The 20,616-nt window shown below is 34.6% G+C and overlaps 1 protein-coding gene, 1 long non-coding RNA gene and 2 pseudogenes across 11 annotated transcripts; 3 read left to right on the top strand and 1 right to left on the bottom strand.

Moving 5' to 3' along the window:
* Window positions 1-687: 687 nt before the first annotated feature.
* On the bottom strand, window positions 688-2,307 carry LOC105781269 (pentatricopeptide repeat-containing protein At1g05670, mitochondrial-like; annotated as a pseudogene).
* Window positions 2,308-3,299: 992 nt separating this feature from the next.
* LOC105782026 (uncharacterized) lies at window positions 3,300-11,482 on the top strand. Of its 10 annotated transcripts, XR_008192737.1 has the most exons (8): window positions 3,300-3,378; window positions 3,486-5,222; window positions 5,408-5,475; window positions 5,767-5,813; window positions 7,248-7,288; window positions 7,991-8,660; window positions 10,996-11,112; window positions 11,202-11,482. XR_008192737.1 is itself a non-coding variant. In XM_052626357.1 (3 exons), exons 2-3 carry the CDS (start codon window positions 3,496-3,498, stop codon window positions 4,078-4,080), a joined length of 507 nt encoding a protein of 168 aa, XP_052482317.1. In that variant the 5' UTR covers window positions 3,300-3,378; window positions 3,486-3,495; the 3' UTR covers window positions 4,081-5,263. The 10 variants fall into 10 exon arrangements, 1 of the variants encoding a protein (XP_052482317.1); XR_008192742.1 differs by lacking the exon at window positions 5,408-5,475 and having other exon boundaries at window positions 3,486-4,919; XR_008192740.1 differs by lacking the exon at window positions 5,408-5,475 and having other exon boundaries at window positions 3,486-4,998.
* A 4,621-nt stretch (window positions 11,483-16,103) lies between these two features.
* LOC105781268 (lariat debranching enzyme-like) lies at window positions 16,104-18,081 on the top strand (annotated as a pseudogene).
* A 967-nt stretch (window positions 18,082-19,048) lies between these two features.
* LOC105782031 (uncharacterized) lies at window positions 19,049-20,404 on the top strand. The gene is made up of 3 exons (XR_001129691.2): window positions 19,049-19,425; window positions 19,668-19,764; window positions 20,023-20,404. It is a non-coding gene; the product is annotated as an uncharacterized LOC105782031 (long non-coding RNA).
* Window positions 20,405-20,616: the final 212 nt, after the last annotated feature.

Genomic DNA, 20,616 nt, shown 5'->3' with positions numbered 1-20,616 from the left:
ACATTAAATATTTTCACAACAACATTTTAACAAGTACAGGGTTAATTTACAAACCAAGCTCACTATTTTACTATGATAGAGAAATGAAAGAGCCATGCTCTTTAAACTGGCAGTAATATCTAAACTACAATCCAGTACTAATATAGCTTCTCCATCACATAAACCATCAAAAAAATACAATTATATAAAGGAAGGGGGGAAACCCAGAATCTAACAGCATTCATCATTAAAACCCAGAAATAAATAAGCAAACAAAACTCTTACTGCGGAAGAGAAATTGGAAAAGAGAAGTACCAAGAAGCGCTCGTGCCAAGTCAATTTGCGGCGCTTTTTGATGTGGGGAGGATCAGGCAATAAAGAAGGGAAAGCTATTTCTTTGAGATCGTATTGGACGTAGTCATACAACTTCCTGCACACAACTTTTACCTTCATTTTAGGTTGTTGTAAGAGAGATCCAATTTGATTAAGCTAATGAATTATCTCTATTGTTCCACGGTTTTAATATTTAGGGGAAGCACTTTTTTGTTTTTGTTTTGTCGTTTATTTATCTTGATGCAGCGTAAGTGCCTAGGGTCAATTATCCGACATTGAAATATGGAGAATTTTTTATTTCTAATAATGTCTGAATAACTTTTTCAGTCGTTATTTTTTTTGTCTGGATAATATTTAGATTTGTTCGGAACTTTCTTATTGCCCGCAATAGGATGATATTTTTCGGAAATTAATTAACCATTCGTATAAACTGGTCAGATTTTTTTTTACGTTTTTAATTTTTGAGTTATGTGTTTTTCTCTGTTGTATTTTTGCAGTATAAGTCGCAACATTTGGTATAAGCCCCATTTGCACCATCAGATTATAGAGGGAGAAGGCCTTTTTCATTTCACCTGCCTTGCAATAACCATCAATAAGTGCTGTGTATGTAAATTCATCGGCTTCCAACCCTCTTCCAAGTATTTCTTGAAAGACATTACAAGCTTCTGTCATCTTTCCAGTTCGCCATAACCCACAGATTATAGAGGTATAAGTTAATAAATCAGGGATAATTTTTCAACGCTGCATCTCATTTAACAACTTGTACGCAAAAGCAATATTCCCTAGCTTACAGAAACCATCTATGAGAGTTGTGTATACCACACTATCAGAGAGTATTCCCTGGTTCAACATCTCTCTCAAAGCCTCCTCTGCTTGAACTACCTTACCAATCTCGCACAGTAGATATATTACGCTGCTATAGCCTATAGGTATAATGGTTGGGCTTTAATGCTTTACTTTGCATTTCGTCAATTATCCTTAACACCATTTGCAGCCTCCCCTATGACAATATCCATCAATTATGGTGCTGTATGTTACAACATCAGGAAAACAGCCCCTCAACTCCAATTGCAAGAGTAAACGGTGGGCTTCTTTTATTATCCCTAATTTAAAGAGGGAGTGAATGATAATGTTGTATGACGCTGTGTTCCAACAGCTGCCAACATCAGGAAGTTCAAAGAAAACTTTTACAGCTCTCCAAAAGCCACCAAGATGGTCTCTTAATTTGCTAAGATATATGTTTAAAGAATCAACAGAGATAATCAATCCATAATTCAAAATTTTGTCAAAGAGCTTATTCCCTTCATCAAGCAACCCGAGTTCAACAAGAACTTGAAAAAAAACATCAAACACTTTGGGATCTGAACCCCAATCCTTGTAAGTATAAATTAAACGGTCAAGGATGTAACTGAATGATAGATCAATATCCAAATCAGGTTTTGACCAAAAGTCATGAATAAGTTGATGAGCCATTTTTAAATCTTTAGAAGCTGTGTCAATTTGGAAAACAATGCAACGGGCTTTGAGTGTTGGGTCTCTATGCAAGCATGCCCACTCAAAGAAATCCAAAACAAGTGTATATTCACCCTTAATGTTCATCTGAACCCAAATCAAATAATTAGATCTAAATTTGGACTCATAAGGCTTTAGAACACGACAGGGGCTCAGAACGGTATAATTTTATTGCATTTGAGATTTGATGCACAAATTTTGAGTCCTTGACGGTAGGTTTCTTTGGGGAATAATCGGGAAAAGGCCTGGTATTGGCAGAGTGCGACAAGTGGAGTATTGAGCCCAAATATCTTTTGAAGAAAGGTGGACCAGATTTGGGGGCAAAACTTTGGGGATAACAATGAGATAAGAGCTGGAAACAATGGATCAAAGAAGAGACAACAAACCTGATCATCTTTGCAGGAAAGCTTATCACGAGAAATGTTCAAGAAGACAGCAATTCCTCTCCATGAAGAAGGAACACAATGAAGGAACTTTCTCATCCTACCATCATAAGGAGAATACAAACTATCATGGAAAAAGTTGCATATATTAGGATAATAATACATAGCCGTTAGCATGGTAGAAAATCAGTGAAATCACATTTTCAGCAACACTCAATCATTACTAAATGCCGAGGGATATGAAATGCCCACTAATATCATCATTAAGCAACACATTAAATTGATATCCACAAATTTATAATTCTTTTCTCATTTGAGCTAAACTTTGTACATAAACCACATGTCATTTTGGAAGTGAAGTCAATAGTTAAACAATGAAGGTAATCAATTTAACAAAAATGTTGGTTCACCTCTCTGACTTGTGCAATCAATAAACATTTCTAATGAATTTGAAATTAATGAAAAAAGAACATATAAATCAAATGCTATTCAAACATTGAAATCTGAAGGACCTTGTTTTCTCCTTTCTGCAAAACATATTTCTCCCAGTAAAAACTGCTATAGGGAAGAAAAGAATTATTTAGCTAATGATGCCTTTATTCCATATGGTGATAGAAGTCACAAAGATCAACACCTCAAGCAAGCCTTGTGCAAAACGTAAATGCTCATACATCAAGGTTTCAACAGAACCTTTCAACAGAACCTTTTTCAATGACCTTTTCCTGATGATGGAGAAAACGCTTATATTAGTTAACTGCTGAAATCTCATATTCAGTTCCACTACTGGAAGCTTACAAAGAGCCTATTCAATCACCTCTAAAATGTCAAGCTAAATAAATATATCATCAGTTCCTACTATTTGTGAAGGAAAAGAATTTCAAACCAAATACTAATGAAAAGCAGCTCGATATGAATAGTATGATGATTACTTTGTAGTTTAGTTTCAATTTATATTTACCGAAAATTCAGTTTTGATACTTTATTTTTGTAAATTGATGTCGTAAATATTATTATTAAATATTTAATAACAATCTCTTCAGCTCAACAATATATTATTCATTAATGGGTATTTTTTTTTTTTGAAAGATCTGTTAAGTTTATTTAAAACTCTTTCAAGACACAAGCACAACCAATCCATGGTCCAGATCTGATCTGAAATCTGAATACATCGGTAAGTAGGTAGTATATCAAAGTTCTACTCTGCTTGTATTTTGTAAAGAATATGCATGCATTTTTCAAGCAATGACGTAATTTAGGCTTATTTTTGTGTGTGTTTAGGTTAGAACTGATGGGATCCGGTGGGAGCAAGGGTTCTTGCAGGGGAGGAGCTTCCTCGTCGAGTGGTGGGAGGAAGGGAAGATCTATTGGAAAGAATAGAGTTTTCCAATCCTCTCGCCTGGGAGCGCCTTCTGGATCTGCTGACTCCCACTTTGACCGTCAGGTCTTTCTCCATTCTCTTGTCTCATATTTTCCCCTCTCTCTTCTTCCTCTTCCTTGAAAAAGAAGTTCGCTTCTTCAGGTGGTTGTTGTTGATCACCATAATAAAGACTACGGCTCTAATTTCACCAACCAGAACAGGAGAGAACGGGAATATGAGTCGGATCAAGTGAAAAGAGAATGTTCCAGAAAGGTTAAAGCTGAATCGGCATCTGATTATGAAATGCCACTGCCATGCATATCTTCCAATGGTGTAGATATAGATGCCTCGAGAAGTGGTAGCAGCTCTGGCAGAGCCACCACAGCAGTGCATCACTCTCCTTCTCGCTGCCTCTCTGGCTTTAGCTTCTTTTCGGGTAACATTAGCTTCGCAGAGCTAATAGTTTGGGTTCGTCTAGGGCATATCCTGTTTCTCCTCCAAGTCTTACAATATTGAACCGTGATGACAACTTCGAGACACTTGAACATCGACAACTTTCCCCCTATTCTTCTTCTATAAACTTATATTCTCCCTTAACCTTCAATGATTCAGACACAGATAGAGATGAAATTGGTGGGTCAAGTTCAAATGGTCGTAACCAAGACGATTCTCTGATCAAACATGGTGAATACTGGGCTCAACGTGATGAACTACATGGTGCTTGTTTTAATGCCTCAGACGTGACCACTGGAAAAACTAATAATAATACAAATGATGGCATAGTTGAGATTTCCGATGATGGAAGGTTGGATAAGATGGAATTTTTATCTAACATCTGGGAACATGTTGAATCTGATGACTTTATGGAACGTGTGTGTCAAGGTTTAGATTCTCGACCCTCTTCCCTTGGTGGAAATCAGGCCATGTTAATTCAGCTCCCATCTCATATTCTACCATTAAACCATGATCCCTTGATCTTACCAGCTGGGAGAGTCGGTGATCATGTTGATAATGATCACCATGGAGTTCGACCATTAAACCATGATCCCTTGATCTCATCAGCTAGGAGAGTTGGTGATCATGTTGATAGCGATCACCATGGACTTTGTTTACTAGAAAATATGAAGGATTCTCAGAAAGTGTAATGTTTTCACCAGCTCAGAATCCCTTATGAACAATTTGCTGACAGGGTTGACCAACTACCCAAATCCCAAGATAGCTCAAAAGGGGAGAGGCAAGTTTCACATTACTTTCTTAGCTGTGGGATTTATTGAATTCAGGAATAGAGAAACATTCCCAGATGAGACTGAAGCTTGTAAACACTGCAACTGTAGAAGATCCAGATGTTTGAAACTGTAAGTTCACATGCGAGACAGAACATTTCACTTGAGTAATATGTTACTCGGACTTGGTTTAAGCATATACTCGAGATCGGTATGTTTCATTTTCTTTTAAGTTTTCTTCATGTATTTAGAAGATGTTTGGAACATCATACCCTGAATGTTCAGAGGGTGCTCAAAAATAGTGAAGATGTTTAGAACATCTGTTGAGTTTTGTTGTTTGTTGTGATTGGCATTTATTGTGAGTGCTTTGCAGCAGGGATTTACTGCAAGGATTATTGTGCATGTGATAACTGTTTGAACAAGCCAGATTATGAGGTTATTGTTCTTGATATTCGACTTCAAATTGAATTGCTTAACCCTCTCGCATTTGTCCACCTATTGTTAACCCAACTAATGATTCCCCTAATGTTACTGTAATTATAAATTCTATAATCCTACACTTTTTTCCCTTTAAATTTGTGTAATTTCATAAGTGTTTGACAAGATGAACACACCATCAGCCAAGCACAAAAGTGGATGCAAATGCAAGAGGTCAAAATGCCTAAAATAGTATTGCGAGTGCTATTGGGTATGTTTTAACTTTTTAGCTCCATGTTACTTATGTTGCTCCCAATTTCCTTTTTTATTTTTAAGAACTTGTATTCAAGATCCATGTGTAATATACACCTGGACATAGATATGTTATATGACTCTCCAAGTATATAAAAAAAACTCTTTAAATTATTGAACAAATCAGTGTTAGATTGGAAATCCTTTTCAAGTTTGAAAGATCAACATAAGCTTTTGATTGTTTGTTGAGTAAATTCATTTATGGTTTTTGTTGGGTATTTTTTTTATTGTTGCTTTTGATTGTTTGTAGGACTGGTAGGAGGCGGAAAAATCCGGTTTTCTATTGCCATAGACTCGGTAATCCTCTCTATCCTGGTTGCTAATGTTTGATTGAATGAAACTTGAACTTTTTTTAACTAGTAAAATTTCAATGTACAGAAAAAAAAAAGTAGTGAAGTATAGACAAAATCCAAGTAAGCATACTTGCGTTGTATGATTAGTATTTCTTTCAAATATTGTTGGATATCTAGCTGGGAGTTGTCTCTAGCTTGGAATGGAGTACAATCAAGAAGTTTGGAGCTTAATATGTTTTTGTTTAATATGCTATTCTAATATCCGCAAGAACATGAAATTTTGTCTAGAAATTTTGTTAAACATGTCTTCTTATTTCTTAAGAAGGTGCAAGGAAGTTTCCTCTAATAACAACAAAGTACCAGAAAATATTATGACTGATAGGTAGAACTTGTATGGTCAAGGGCACAAGGCGCATTCTAGGTGCTAAAATTCTTTTATTTCCTGAGGTGCAGGGGCAAGAAATTAAAAAAAAGAGCTTGCCTAAGTGCAGTAAGGCAAAAGATATATTTGTCTATCCATTTATATACCAAGGTTAATAAATATAGTTATGATAATAAACTCTAAATTGTGATCCAGCTTATCTACAAAACGTGCAAATTTTTTTTTCATTAATAGACCAAGCTGCACGATTTCCTTATGATCCCATGTTGTTCTTGCCTGTTGTTGGATATTCAAATATTATGCACATTAATTCAAAGGAAAAAGAAACCTAATAGAACTTGAAGTAGTTGGGTTTTTGTTTTGCACGTATCGCCTTACATTAAAGTGTATCTAGATGCACCAGGTGTGCATGTGTGATCGAATGTACTTTTCCCTAAAGGGTCTAGGGTGCTTTTATCATTTGGCTCTAAGGTGCAATTGCTGGGCATACACCTGGACATTGAAGGTTGCAATGTCTTGGTTGATGCTCATTACTATGTTCTAAATTGTATTGAATTTTGAGTTGCCACTTATGGAGATAGGATGGCCCAGAGCTTAAAAAATAGTAAAGCCTATGTTCATTTATTTCTGCATGCTTATTATTAAGTTGATCTTGCATGGATTTTTTTATTATAGTACAAAATGTCTAATCACTGAATGCAATTTGGATTTAAGTAGACTTGAAAGTTGTTAATGGGAAGATTGATTAACTTTTCTACTTGAGAAGATTCCCCTTAGCTCAATTGCTAGCTTTACGGGACTTTAAGTCTTTAATAATGATAAATTTAAATTTAAATATGGAAATTCTTGTTAGAAAAGGGTTAAGAAATTAACCGCCCTCCTCTACACTGGGTTAAATAGAAGAGATTTTTGTAACTTTAGAAACCTACTATTATGAAATTAGTTTTCAGTCCAGTTTACGCTGAACGCATGCTATTAGAATTTCCACATCCAATTTTCTACATTAAATGGTTTTCTTCTTTTTCTGATTGTATTGCATTCTTCTATTTCTACCAGGTAGATGAAATGTTGTATAGATTGTAAGAGACTCATTTCAGGTATCAATCTCTGTTTTAGTTTCAGATCCATGCTTCTTTACTTGTATTTCAGTGGGTTTTTCTTAGGGTTTTTGGTTTTCAGCTTTAGATATCGCTGTTTCGTTCCGTCTTTCAAATCTATAGATGTGGGTCTTGTTCTTCTTTTTTGTTTATTTTTGGATTGTTTATTTCCCTCTGTTTAATATTATAGCTTTTGTGTTATTGTCTATTTCTTTTAAATCTTTGCTTAGCAGAATACTAATTGCCTAAACAAAAAGCATCCGTATGTACATTGTTTACTGCATCTGTAGAGTTTATTTGGTGGTTTTTTCTGGATGGGAATAACATGTCTTTTTAATTCGAAGTGAGTTGTGACATTCTGTTTCTTAGTTTTCTTAAAAAATCTGTACTTTAGTTTTTAAAAAAATAATAATCTAATTGGGGTGCTTGTTAATATTGATAGTAATTGAAGAATTGGAGAATTTCAACCGATTTGCTAATTGCAAAGGTTTTTGTCGATTTGGGTTTCATGATCATATACGGTGGAGATTGTCATGATTCGTGTATGCATATATGTTTTCTTTTTCATACTGCTAGGTGGTTGCATTCATCGGTAAGGATTGGGTATATTTTCTTTAAAATAGTTGGGATTGTTCGTACTTATTATAAAATTGGTTTCTTTAATAAGCCCTGAATTTATTTTCATTCTTATTCTGATCCTAGGATATCCCCCTGCTATCCCGTACCAAGATAGGCTGTTCCAAGATTATCCCCATCATATCCCGTCCCGGTTCAGTATTTTTTGTGGCCGGTTCAGCAGTTTTGGTGACCGGTTCAGATTTTTAACGTGTTTGGACCGGGTCACCTGACGTAGTTATTCCAGCGAGGGATATCCCAAGAATGGGATATCCCGGCTTGGGATATCCCAATTTAGGGATATCCCGGCTTGGGGTCTAGGGGTTTGAGGCTTGGGGCTTGGGTTTAGGGTTGGGCTGGTGTTTTTGGGCTTTTGTTTCAGTGTTTTGGGCTTTGGATCTCTCAAGTTTTGGATTACTGGGTTTTGTACTACATCGGATAGTGATTTCAGAGACCAAAATATATACCAAAAATTTATTATTATTAAAAAAGAATTGAGGATGAGGTTTCTTTTTAATTGAAATGGGCTTTTTTATAATAAATCCAACAAGCCAACTCTTGGCCATTGATGACTTTAATCCAACAAACCAAATGGACCGTCTGAATGAGGGGAAGAAAATAAGGAAGCCAGCCACTAAGAAATGAAGCTTCTCTCTCCTTTGTTATAGGATTTATGAATAACCTCAATTCCGGCAATAAAACTCCACCGTTTCTTTCTATCTTCGTTTGTTGGGTTTTGGCTCAGATCGACTCCCGGGTAAGAATTTTTGCCTTTGTTTCACAGTTCGACTCCTTATTTCTCTTCTCCTAAAGATTCTTCTCATTTGAATCTTTGCCATTATCGTTTTTACACAACTTTTGGTTTGGAATTACGGGTCGATCATTTGAATCTTTGCCATTGTCTGTTTTGGAGTGTGCTGTGTTAAATTGTGTGGGTTTGGGGTGTTGTTGGTTCAGGTTTGTAGTCTTTGGTCTGACCAAAGTCAAGTCTCTTTCTTTCCTTTCCCTTTTATCTCACTTACTTAAGTAAGATAATGCTTTCAACTTTTTCCGCTGGCTTTCTTTCTAATGGGACAGTCCAGATAGCCTACTGCTCTCGTGTATAAAAAACTGCTTTCTAGTCTGATGTCCTGCAAAAGAAAAATCTCTTATTGGCTGGATTATAAGTACTGTGAAACCAGTATCCCAATTGTTAAGTCAACCATCAGTAAATCGGCGCATATGAATGACTTTAATTAAATAATTCCCTGTGAAACTCTACAATAATTAGTTTAATCGATCTGTCCTTGGGATATGTAGTACTCTTCCTGTCCATATATAACTGTTTTTAGTTGGTATCTTTCTTGCCCTGTTTTTAGTTAGAGTGTTTGTGTTTCTGAGATAGAAACTAACAAATTGAGCCCACTTTCCTTTTTAAGCCGTTGGTTAATGACTTCGGTTTATATCGTATTAGTTTGCATGAATTTGATTCTTTGAATAACCTTCGTGTGGTGTCTTGGGTTTAATTCAAAATTTTCCGAATTATTAATGGTTGATGTGGAAATTTGATTAGGACAATGTGAAAAAGTTATGCTCTAATTTTTTGAACTGTCAAGATATAGGTATGTTAGGGGAAGCCTACTCTCTGTTTACTGGTAAGTTTAATCTTGAGTGTTATATGAGGTTGATATCTTTAATCTACAGTTTATATATTTTTAAGGTCAGGGAATAGCTGTTTCCAATTACTTGAACACTTGGCTGTTTTCATTTAATCTACAGTTAATATATATTTAAGGCCACTTTCCTTATACAAGTGTTGTTTGATTTTCTTTTTTAAAGGAAAAATACAGTTTGCATGGCGTTGTTGTGTGTTTTCAAATAGAATAGAAAGTAAGAGACTTTGGGATCAATTAACATCAATTTTAACTAGAAGAACATGGTCATATTTGGAGTGAAATAAAATTCAAACCGTTTTCAAAATAAATAATATAAAAACTCTTTCTTCATTCATTCGTCTTTCTCACGTTCGGTTCTCCCTTTGTTCTCTTCCCTTTTCCCCTTTTTTCTACTAATTTTATTTTTCTCTCTTCCTCCTTTATTGTCCTTTCTAACAAACCGCTGCCGCTGCCTCCACACACGTTCCAGCGTCTTACCTCCGATCAGGCCAGCTTCTTTCCCATCATTCGAAATTTAAATCCTCAAATATATCTATCCAATCCATTGCTCCCCATTTCTTCCGTGATTCTCTCTCACTCTTGGTCTCTTTTCAACGTTTTCCTCTCATTCTTTTTTAGCTTTGGGTATCCACAGGCCAAAAAAACACATGCTATAGTAGGAAGAGAGTTTTCGTGAGAGAAACCCTAAGTTTTCTCTGGCGATTCTGGTTTTTGTGATTTTTGAAATTCGCTGCTTAAACGGAGACTCATTTGAGGTATCAATTTCCTTTTTAGTTTCAGCTCCATGCTTTTTTAGTTGTATTTCAGTGGGTTTTTCTTCGGGTTTTTGGTTTTCAGCTTTAGAAATCTCTGTTTCGTTCCGTCTTTCAGATCTATAAATGTCGGTCTTGTTCTTTATTTTTGTTTGTTTATCGTATACTATATGTTGTTCTTTATTTTTGGATTGTTTGTTCCCCTCTGTTTAATATTATAGCTTTTTTGTTATTTTCTATTTCTTTTAAATCGTTGCTTAGCAGAATACTAATTGCCTAAACAAAAAGCATACGTATGTAAATTGTTTACTGCATCTGTGTTGGCTTGATTTTGGTTCTAGGAACCCGGTGGGAGTTGTGACACATGTATTGTTTATTTGGTAGTTTTTCTGGATGGTAATAAAATGCCTTTTTAATTCGTTGTGAGTTGTGACATTCTGTTTCTTAGTTTTCTCAAAAAGTCTGTACTTTAGTTTTTAAAAAATAATAATAATCTAATTGGGATGCTTGTTGATATTGATAAGAATTGGAGAATTTCAACCGATTTGCTAATTGCAAAGGTTTTTGTCGATTTGGGTTTCATGATTATATTCGGTGGAGATTGTCATGATTCGTGTATGCGTATATGTTTTCTTCTTTATGAATCCTTTTCCTTTGCCTGCTCATCTCTGTTTTTTTGTTGAAGATATATTTATTCATCACTCGAAGCAAAGCAAAAGGGAAAGTAGGCAAAAGGGAAAGTAGGAGGGTTTTGAGGAGAGTGAAAAATGGTTGGTCCTACTTCATAGGAGATTGTTATCAGGTATGAATATATACTTAAACTTTGTATCTCTGTTTTTAGTTTTAGATATATGCTTCTTTTTACTAATATTCTCATTGGGTATTTGTCAGGGTTTTTGGTTTTCAGATTCAAAGAATCACTGTTTCGTTCAGTTGAAATTATGGATCTGTGCGGTATTTTTTTTGTTTGTTTATCATGTTTTTTGTTTTTGAATTTTCTGTTTTTCAGCAGAAGATTGTTGGGGCTTGGGTTGTTGGGCTTAGCTTGAATTCAGTACAGATTTTTTTAAGTGTGCTGTTGCATTTGATTTTCGTTCTTATTCTGTTCAGGGAATACCCCCCTCCTATTCCGATACAGTATAAGCTAATCTGTGGATATCCCCTTCATATTCCGTCCTGGTTCAGAATTTTTGGAGTCCGGTTCAGCTGTTTTAGTGTCCGGTTCAGTTTTTTTTATGTATAGACCGGACAACCTGGCGTTCTTATTCCGAGGAGGGATATACTATTCATGGGCTATGCCAGTCTGGGGTATCCTATTCTACGGTATCCGGTTCGAGGATATCCCATTTTAAGGATATTCCGGGTTGGATTAGGTTATTCTTTTTTTAAAGAAAAGTACTAGGCTATTATTAAAATGCAAAAACACATGAAACCAACCGGACTAAAATAAAGACCCAAAAACGATACTGGTCCAAAAGAAAACAAAGGCCTGGAAAAACTGATACAAAAAAGAAAAGAAAATAATCAAAATAAAAAAGATATGTATCTAAAAAAGTGACAGACTCATGAAAAAATAATGAATGAAGAGAGAAAATGACACTTTCTTTTATTGGTTTTTTCATAAAGATTACAAATGAAAACATTTTCAGGTTTCTTTCGCTTTTATTGTCTTCTCATTTCCCATTTTTAAACCTTCTTTCCTATTTTATATTTCCTTAGAAAATAAATAAGAACCAATTTTAAAAATGTAAATATTAAAGATTAAATTTATTATTAGATTTATTTTAATAATTAATTATATAATTTAACCATTCTAAATGATAAATTAGGTTTGATCCAATTTAATATGTATCATAATATTTTTATAAAGAAGAAGAAGAAGACAACAATAGATTGGCTTAAATTGAAGGATGAGAGATGGAGAAAGCAGAGGGAGATAAAAGTCCATAGATTCAGCATTTTCAGTGTTTCTTTCTGAGAAAAAAAGTTTTTAATATTTTGTTTGGTTGCGGTGAAGGAGAGAACTTATAGAAAGCAAAATGTTTTGATGTACATTAAATATACATTAAATAACTCAACGATTCTCTAATAAAATTGACTACTAAACAATAAACAGTTTATTTCTAATGTTTCATTTCCCATTTTTTCTTTTTTTTTCCAACAATGAAGAAATTAAATTGCAGTGAAAGCGTAATTAAATATGAATGCACGAGAAATAATTTGTCATATACAATTATTTACTTTTATTTTTATTGTCAGTCTAATTCAGTAAGTGTAAGTAGGTTTATAGATTACTTATTAGTCAATATGTGATGAGTCTATAACAACATATTGTATTCGTGTTAGTATAGCAGATGTGAGAATAAAGTAAATAAAAAAATGAAAAAAGCTGTTTTAAAAAGAAAATGGATAATAAATGAAACCTAATGGTAAAAGCTTATTATTATTATTTTAAACATTCGTTTAGTAGAATACATTTAGATTGTATATATCTTTTCGAAAGGTAGAACCCTATTCTGCTCTTCTCAAAATTTTTATCTTACTGTTTTTATTTTTGAAAATAATTAATCTATTGACTGTTTTCATTTTGATAGATAAAAGTCAAAAATTTTTGCAGGAAAAACCATTAAATTAATTTCATTTTATTTATTTACTAAATATAATATTTATATAATATTTGTAGATATATTTTATTAATTTTCTGGCTAATAAAATTTAAAGTATTTACATTAAAATATATAGATAATAATAAATTTAAACTTTAATATTTACATTTTTTAAAATTGGTGCTTATTTCTGCTGACTTTACACATCCCGCTAGTTTTCCACAATTTGAAAATTAAATACTCCTTCATTAGCCGTTTCTTTTAATCTATACCTATCCCATTTATTGTCGTTTATCCCTGTCTTCAATCACCTACCCTTATTTATTATCTCTCTGCCTTCCATCTATCCCTTACCCCCATATATTAGCCGTTTATCTCTCCCTCTCTGTCTGCTTGCCATTTTGTTTTCTTTTTCTCCCTTCCTCCCTTTATTCTCCTTTCAGAACAGACTCTCATCTCAATTTTCTCCTCTTTTTTTTTCTTGGTTTGGGAGACCAAATCTCAAAAAACACACCCTACAGTAGCAAGTTAGTTTCCGTGAGAGCGGACCCAAAGTTTTGTCTGTCGTTTCAGTTTATTTTGTGATTTTTGCAATCCCTTTCTTCATCTTAGACTGATTTTGAGGTATGATTCACATGAACTTTGTAATTTTTTTGTCATTGCCTTTTCATTTCTATTTTGTAGTTTCAGATGGATGCTTTTTTTAATTCTATTTCAGTGTGCTTATTTTATGCTATTTCCTTTTCAAGTGTAGAACCCACTGTTTCGTTCTACTTCCATGGGAATGGGAAACCCGAAGTCTGGCGTTCCTTTTTCCGTGAGAGCGAATTAAGTGCGCTAAGAAGAATGATTGTTAGTTTACTATCACGTAGGAATTGGAATCTAGATCATTTTTGGATGCTAAGTTTTAAGGCATGCTTCCAAGTTATAGTCAGCAGTAGGCTCATGAAGGTTTGGCGTCTAACACTCTTAATGAGCTTGTTTGAAAAGGTTTAGGTGATTAGGTGCAGTAGGTCTATCTTTGGCTGACCTCATCGGTAATCCCTTGTGCGGATTACGAGCCTTATTCTATGTAAAATATGAAATTTAAGTTTGATGGCATGATTTCTTAATGACTTATTAGAGAAAAAATAATTTAATTATCCTGTTTTTTACCCACAATATTGGTTGAGATGAGTTCTATATGCAATTCTCTTGTCTTGAGGGCTTCAGTTTGACTTTAATATGTGAAATTATTACTTGAAGTATATAGAATAAAAGCAGTAATATGAATGAGCAAAAAGAACCCAAGAAAACTGGAAAGTGACTCCAACTGTAAAATTTGGTTCGGGTTATAGTTAAACAAATTTGGTTTTTGCTTCAGAAGCTTAAAACCGCAATTATTCAAACAAACCAAAACCTATTTTTTATTTAATTTATACTCAGTTTCTTATTTTTTGATAGTATAAAATTAGTATTTTATGCCTAAATTATTGAAAAACACTATATAAAAAAAGTATTTTAAAATTTAAAAGACCAGTGAACTGAACTGTTAAAAAAACCAGATTATTGCTAATTAATTGCATTTTTTTTTCCAAAACCGAACTGAACCGTTATCACCTCTAATATTCACACGATATGTATTATACAGACTTCTTATCCTTGAGTATCAAGGCCTCCTTTTTCTGACCTTCTAATTGATCTAGCTAGAGGTTAATGATTTTATTGCTCTTGAATCCAATGGTAATATAGGAAATTGGGGGAGCTAGAGTGATAGGAACAGGGAAATTGAGTAGAAAAATTTGAATTTTAATCAGACTTAGGTATTGTCTTCCTATATAGGCATATGAAGGGTGGGAGGGGGGCCGTATATGATTTCAAAGGGCCCTAACCTTCGATATGCTTTCTTTTTCAGTTACTTCATATGGCATTAGTCTGCAATCAGGCATGTTTTGAATCTTTTTTTTTTTCTTTGCTTTTATATTCAATTAACAGATGCTACATATGCCTTTTGGAGTATGAAGAGGGAGATAGCATGCGGATATTTGCTTGTAACCATGAATTCCACAGAACTTGTATAGACAAGTGGCTTAAGGAGGTTCACAGGTAGGATGGATGATTATTATTGCAATGTTTTTAAATTAACATTATGGTAAATATGTGATTAAGGGTGTGCTAGATAAAATAGATGTGTCATTTCTTCCTCAGAAGTATAACATGGGTTGTAGTTACACTCCACATGTTAGGTTATCTTTAAGAACAGTGAAGTGAAACGGAAAGACCAACGGTCATATGAGGCTTGAAAGACTCATCAAACAAAACGGGCCCGAAGAAATAAAGCTCAATCCAACAAGCAGAAACACCAACAACGAATTTAATTTTGGCTCTTGGAAAGGACTATTTTTTCTAGGTTTCATTCCCCTTTTATTCTCTCCTGTTTTGCCTTCCTTTCTAACGTTTCTTTCCCCTTTATTCTCTTCATTCCATAGCTCCCCCAGCTGATTATCTCATTATCTCTCTCGGTCTCTTTTCTATTTTTTCTTGTCATTCTTTTTTAAATTTGGGTAACCACATGCCAAAAAAACACCCATGCAAGCGAAAACAGGAAGAGAGTTTTCGTGGGAGGAAGAGACCCAAAGTTTTTCTCTGTCGTTTCTGTTTTTATTGATATTGAAATCCCCTACCTCATCGAAGACTGATATTCAGGTATGAATTTTAAGTTCAAAATTTTCTTTTTCCTTGTCATTTCTATTTTAGCTTCAAATCTATGCTTTTTTTACTCGTATTTCAGTAGGGTTTTTTTTTTTAGTATTTTAGTTTTTTGCTTTACAATTCACTGTTTCATTTTGTGTTTCAAGTCTATTTTACTCGGTTTGGTCGTTCTTTTTGTTTGTTTATCTTTTAGTATATGTTCTTTATTTTTGAATTTTGTGTTTCCCTCTATTCACTATTTTAGCTATTGTCTTACAATCTATTTCTTTTACTTGTCTATTTTGTGTTTATTCTGGAGTTCTTTTAATGGGGATTGTTTATTTACTGCAAGCGAGTGTCAAATATGTTATATTGATTCTTATTTAGGGTGGAAAGTCGAAGCTTTGTAACTGAAATGAATTAGCTTTTCCTTGAGCAGGACACTATCACCTTATAATGACAATACTATGGGAACTGGCAAATTGACAGAAACCGATTGATATGCACAATACTATAAGGATATCATGTCCTGGAGTATGATGTTCACAAGCTCATGCACCTAGAGGAACCGATTGATATTTTCCTTTCACACGATTGGCCACTCGGCATCAGTGGTTATGGGAACTGGCAACAACTTGTTCGCTACAAAAAAACATTTCAAAGATGAGGTAATTATATTCGATTAGTGGAAATGCATATATGTGACACAATGAAAATCTTCATATCAAGCGTGTTCAGTACATGAAGAGGGTGGTTGAGTGACAATTTCTTGCACTCGATAATTGCCTTCCAGGGCGCAAGTTCTTGCAGGTATCTATCATACGCTCTGACCATTTCAGTTAGGTTCTTTCTTTTGGTCTTTGCTGGAAGCTAATAAATGAATTCTGGCTTTCTCTGATCTTTTAGATTGTTGATATTGAATCTGATCCAGGACCTTATGAGGTTCAGTACGATGAAGAATGGCTGGCAATAACACGGAAATTGAACTGTCTTTCCTCTGACCTTCCGACGTGGAGACTTCGGGTGTGTATATATGACATTTTTGTTTTGACCATGCCACTCATCTCGCTCTCTCTTTTGGGTGGGGTGGACTAATGTTTTATTTGAAAATGTTCAATTTTCTAGTTTGCAAGTACTATTACCCTACAAGAACTAGTGAGCCGACAACTGCTATTCTAATATGTAGAACACAGCTCGACATGCAAGATTGTCGTCAATGGGTTAAGAGCAGGATGAAAGACAGAAAAGCCAAACCTTGTGAATTTTCTCAAACAGCTCCACCTCACAAACCCTCTGATTCAGTTTCAAACGCTACTTTTTCTGGTAAATAATATGGTGATATTTTGATGCTTTTCCTTCTTTGAGGTGCAAAAAGTATCTCCATTAATGGTTCTATCTTTTGGATTTAAGAAACTCACCATATATGTTTGCATATTTATGCCACTTACTGTCACAGTCGTTACAAAACACTGCATTCTTTTTTATTTAGATTTGCTACTAGAATAGTCATGAGTTTTGCAATTTGATTTTGCTCGATTTCCTTTTAATTATTAAAATTTTCTCACCTTGTGCAGGTTCTCCCCATAATCCTCAGACTGTATCTTTCTTGGAATTGCTAGATCTTCCTTATGTTCTTGATAATGCATTGGACTCCAGGGATACTCCTGTTTCATTGCCTCAAAAGGGTAAAGAGTTTTCTATTTACCTTGTCCCACTCAGTTTTGATGACGTTACAGCGTCCGGTATGGGATAGGCCAGTTTAGGATTATTCTAGTTCAGGAAAAGACCTTTTCAGGAGTTTTGGAGAAATCACCTCAAATAACCAAGCTTTTGAAGCTTTCAAGTCAATAATCCGTTAAACTAATGAATGGAGGGCTTTAGACAAAGCCAACAGTTTTTTCGGGTTTACCTATTTATTTTAAATATATAATACAGAACACACTCAGATAAATATAATATATTATGAAGCTGATTTTCGGTGAGTTTTTGTCAGATCTTTTTATTTCTTGCTCAGCAGAGTATTGTTGGGATTGCTAGATCTTATGTTCTTGATCATTAAAATTTTAATCATTAAAATTTTCTCACCTTTGTAGGTTCTCCCCATGATCCTCAGACTGTATCTTTCTTGGGATTGCTAGATCTTATGTTCTTGATAATGCATCGGACTCCAGGGATTCTCCTGCTTCATTGCTTAAAAAGGGTAAAGAGTTTTCTATTTACCTTGTCCCACTCAGTTTTGATGATGTTACAGCGTCCGGCATGTGATAGGCCAGTTTAGGATTATTCGAGTTCAGGAAAAATACCTTTTCAGGAGTTTTGGAGAAATCACCTCGAATAACCAAGCTTTTGAAGCTTTCAAGTTAATAATCCGTCAAAATAATGAATGGAGGGCTTTAAACAAAGCCAACAATTGTTTCGGGTTTACCTATTTATTTTAAATATATAGTACAGAACACACTCAGATAAATATAATATATTATAAAGCTGATTTTGTTTTTGCCCTTCTGCATTTATTTTCAGTGAGTTATTCTTTTTATTTCTTGCTCGGCAGAATATTGTTGGGGCTGGGGGTTATTGGGTGTAGCTTGAATTCGGTACAAATTTTTTTTTAGTTGTCCTGTTGTATTTGATTTTCCTTGTTCCTCTCGACGAATATAAGGGATATCCCTGTCCGGTATAAGCTATTCGGCGGATATCCCTGTCCGGTATAAGCTATTGCGGGGTATCCCCTTCAAATCCCGCCCCGGTTCTGAATTTTCACTGCCCGGTTCAGTTATTTTAGCGTCCGGTTCAGATTTTTGATGAGTCCGGACCGGGCTACCTGTCACGCTGATATCCCGGTTCTGATATCCCGGTTCTGATATCCCGGTTCTGGTATATCCGTAATAGGGATATCCCGGTTGCGTATATCCCATTCCAAGGATATCTCGGCGTTGGTTTAGGGTTTCTTTTATGAAGTAAAGTACTGTACTGGGCTATTATTAAAATGCAAAAATACATAAAATTATCAGGATTAGAAGACAGACCCAAAAACGAAACAGGCCCAAGTGGAAACAAAAGCCTGGAAAAACAGGCCCAATTTTATTTGGGTCTAAGCAAATCATGATAGTTAATATTTAAGAAATGATTGTATCTTCAATCCATAAAAATTGTATTTAACTTTTTCAAAGGCCGAATCTTGTTCTGCTCTTTTCAAGAAAGAAGAATGACAAAGGGTTTCCTTAACAATTTTTTTGGATACATTCATTAACCAAAAAAAAAAAATGTGTGCCCACTCTACTTTGAATTTCCACTTTATTGTTTTTATTTTTCAATAGAAAATGAAACTTATTTATATAATCAATGAAAACATATTTTATATTTATTTATTTTTCTAACGTTTCTCTGACTTCTCTGACTGTTAATTGGGAATGAAAACATTTTTCTTATTTATTTCTCATTTATTATCTCCTATTTCCTTCCTAACGTCTCTTTACCTTCTTTTAATTTAACCCCCAAAAAATTAGTAATTTAAATAAGGTATTAATTACCATAAATGTTACCGTTGCCACATGGGGAATTAGAAAATCTATTCTTTTGGGCAGTGACGGGTAGGAGAAAGCTACCCGTTTTCTTCAGACTTTTCGTATCCCGCTTCCTTCCCGTTATCTCTTTCGGTCTCATTTCAATATTTCCTCTCATTCTTTTTCGTGAGAGGGAGAAACCCAAAGATTTTGTCTGCCGTTTCTTATTTTTTACTTTGGTGATATTGAAATCCCCTGTTTTCGCTCTGTGTTTGAAATCTATCGATGTCGGTCTGTCTGTTTCTTTTTGTTTGCTTTGCCGGAGACTGATTTCGGGTATGGATCTTTACTTGTGTTTGCTTTTTCATTTCTGTCTTTCTCTTTGTCTTTTGCCTTTTCAGTTCTATTTTTAGTTTTAGAACTATGTTTTTTTACTTCTATTTCAGTTGGTTTACTTTATTATTATTAGTTTTCAGGTTTAGACATCACTGTTTCTTTATGTGTTTCAAATCTATTGATTTCATTCTGGTTGTTTTATTGATCTCTTCCTCTATATGCGTACTGCGATGCAAACCAAGAACGAACGGTTCAATCAGAGCGAAAGTTTCGGGTTTGGTGAGCGTTAAACACGCCGTCGCATCGGCTCCCAAAGTGTAGAAAATCGCCATCAATCGTGTAAGTGTAGAAAACCTTTTCTTGTTTCTGCTTAGCAGAATAATTTTGGGGTAAGGTTTTTTTGGGCCTGAGTCATGCTTAGATTTCGGCTTATCATTTATATTTTTGTCATTATAGTTCCTTTTCCACATAACATGACACTAGTTCCATTCTGTTTCTTTCCGTGTTTCAAATCTATGGATCTCATTATGTTTGTTCTTTTTGTTTGTTTCCTGTGTTCTTTCGTGAGATAGATACCTAATTTTTCTCTTCCTGTAGGTGCATATTGCGATGCAAACCAAGAACGAACGGTTCAATCAGAGCGAGTTTCGGGTTTGGGTAGCGTCAAAGTCGCCGTCGCTTCGGCTCCTAAAGTGTGGAAAATCGGCGGCAATCGTGTAAGTGTAGAAAATCTTTTCTTGTTTTTGCCTAGCAGAATACTTTTTGTTATATCCGCTGAGCAGAATAATTTTTGCTAAAAGTATCTCCATTAATGATTCTATCTTGGATTTAAGAAACTCACCATATATGTTTGCAAGTTTATTCCACTTTATAATTCAAAGAAAGTCTTAAAGTGGGAGACAATAAAATACAGAAGTGGCCTTTAAAATGGCCCAAAACTGATTGAGCCCAATGACGAAGTAAACTTGGGTTGGATTTCTATGCTTCGCTGAACGGTTTTTCTTTACTTTTGTTTTTCTTTTTATTCTTATTTAGTTTCTATTTGTATTAAATGAAGTTTAGAATGGATTAATTGGATAGGTGAACTGCTCAGCTGCTTCTTCATTAAATGAGTATATTAAATAATATTATGTTACCGTTGTGGGAGATTTCAAGAATCTTTATTTTTTGGGCAGTGACTCCTCCGCTGCC

Source organism: Gossypium raimondii, chromosome 13, assembly GCF_025698545.1.
Source record: "Gossypium raimondii isolate GPD5lz chromosome 13, ASM2569854v1, whole genome shotgun sequence".
In the NCBI taxonomy this organism is placed as follows: Eukaryota; Viridiplantae; Streptophyta; class Magnoliopsida; order Malvales; family Malvaceae; genus Gossypium; species Gossypium raimondii.
Note: the sequence above shows the minus strand (reverse complement) of the source record. Positions and strands in the feature narration are given on the sequence as shown.

Bases quoted from the DNA above. Each gene is read 5' to 3' on its own strand.
- LOC105782026 (XM_052626357.1), top strand. From the start codon at position 3,496: ATGGGATCCGGTGGGAGCAAGGGTTCTTGCAGGGGAGGAGCTTCCTCG. The intron at 3,649-3,726 runs GTCTTTCTCCAT...TCGCTTCTTCAG, and splicing joins ACTCCCACTTTGACCGTCAG to GTGGTTGTTGTTGATCACCA.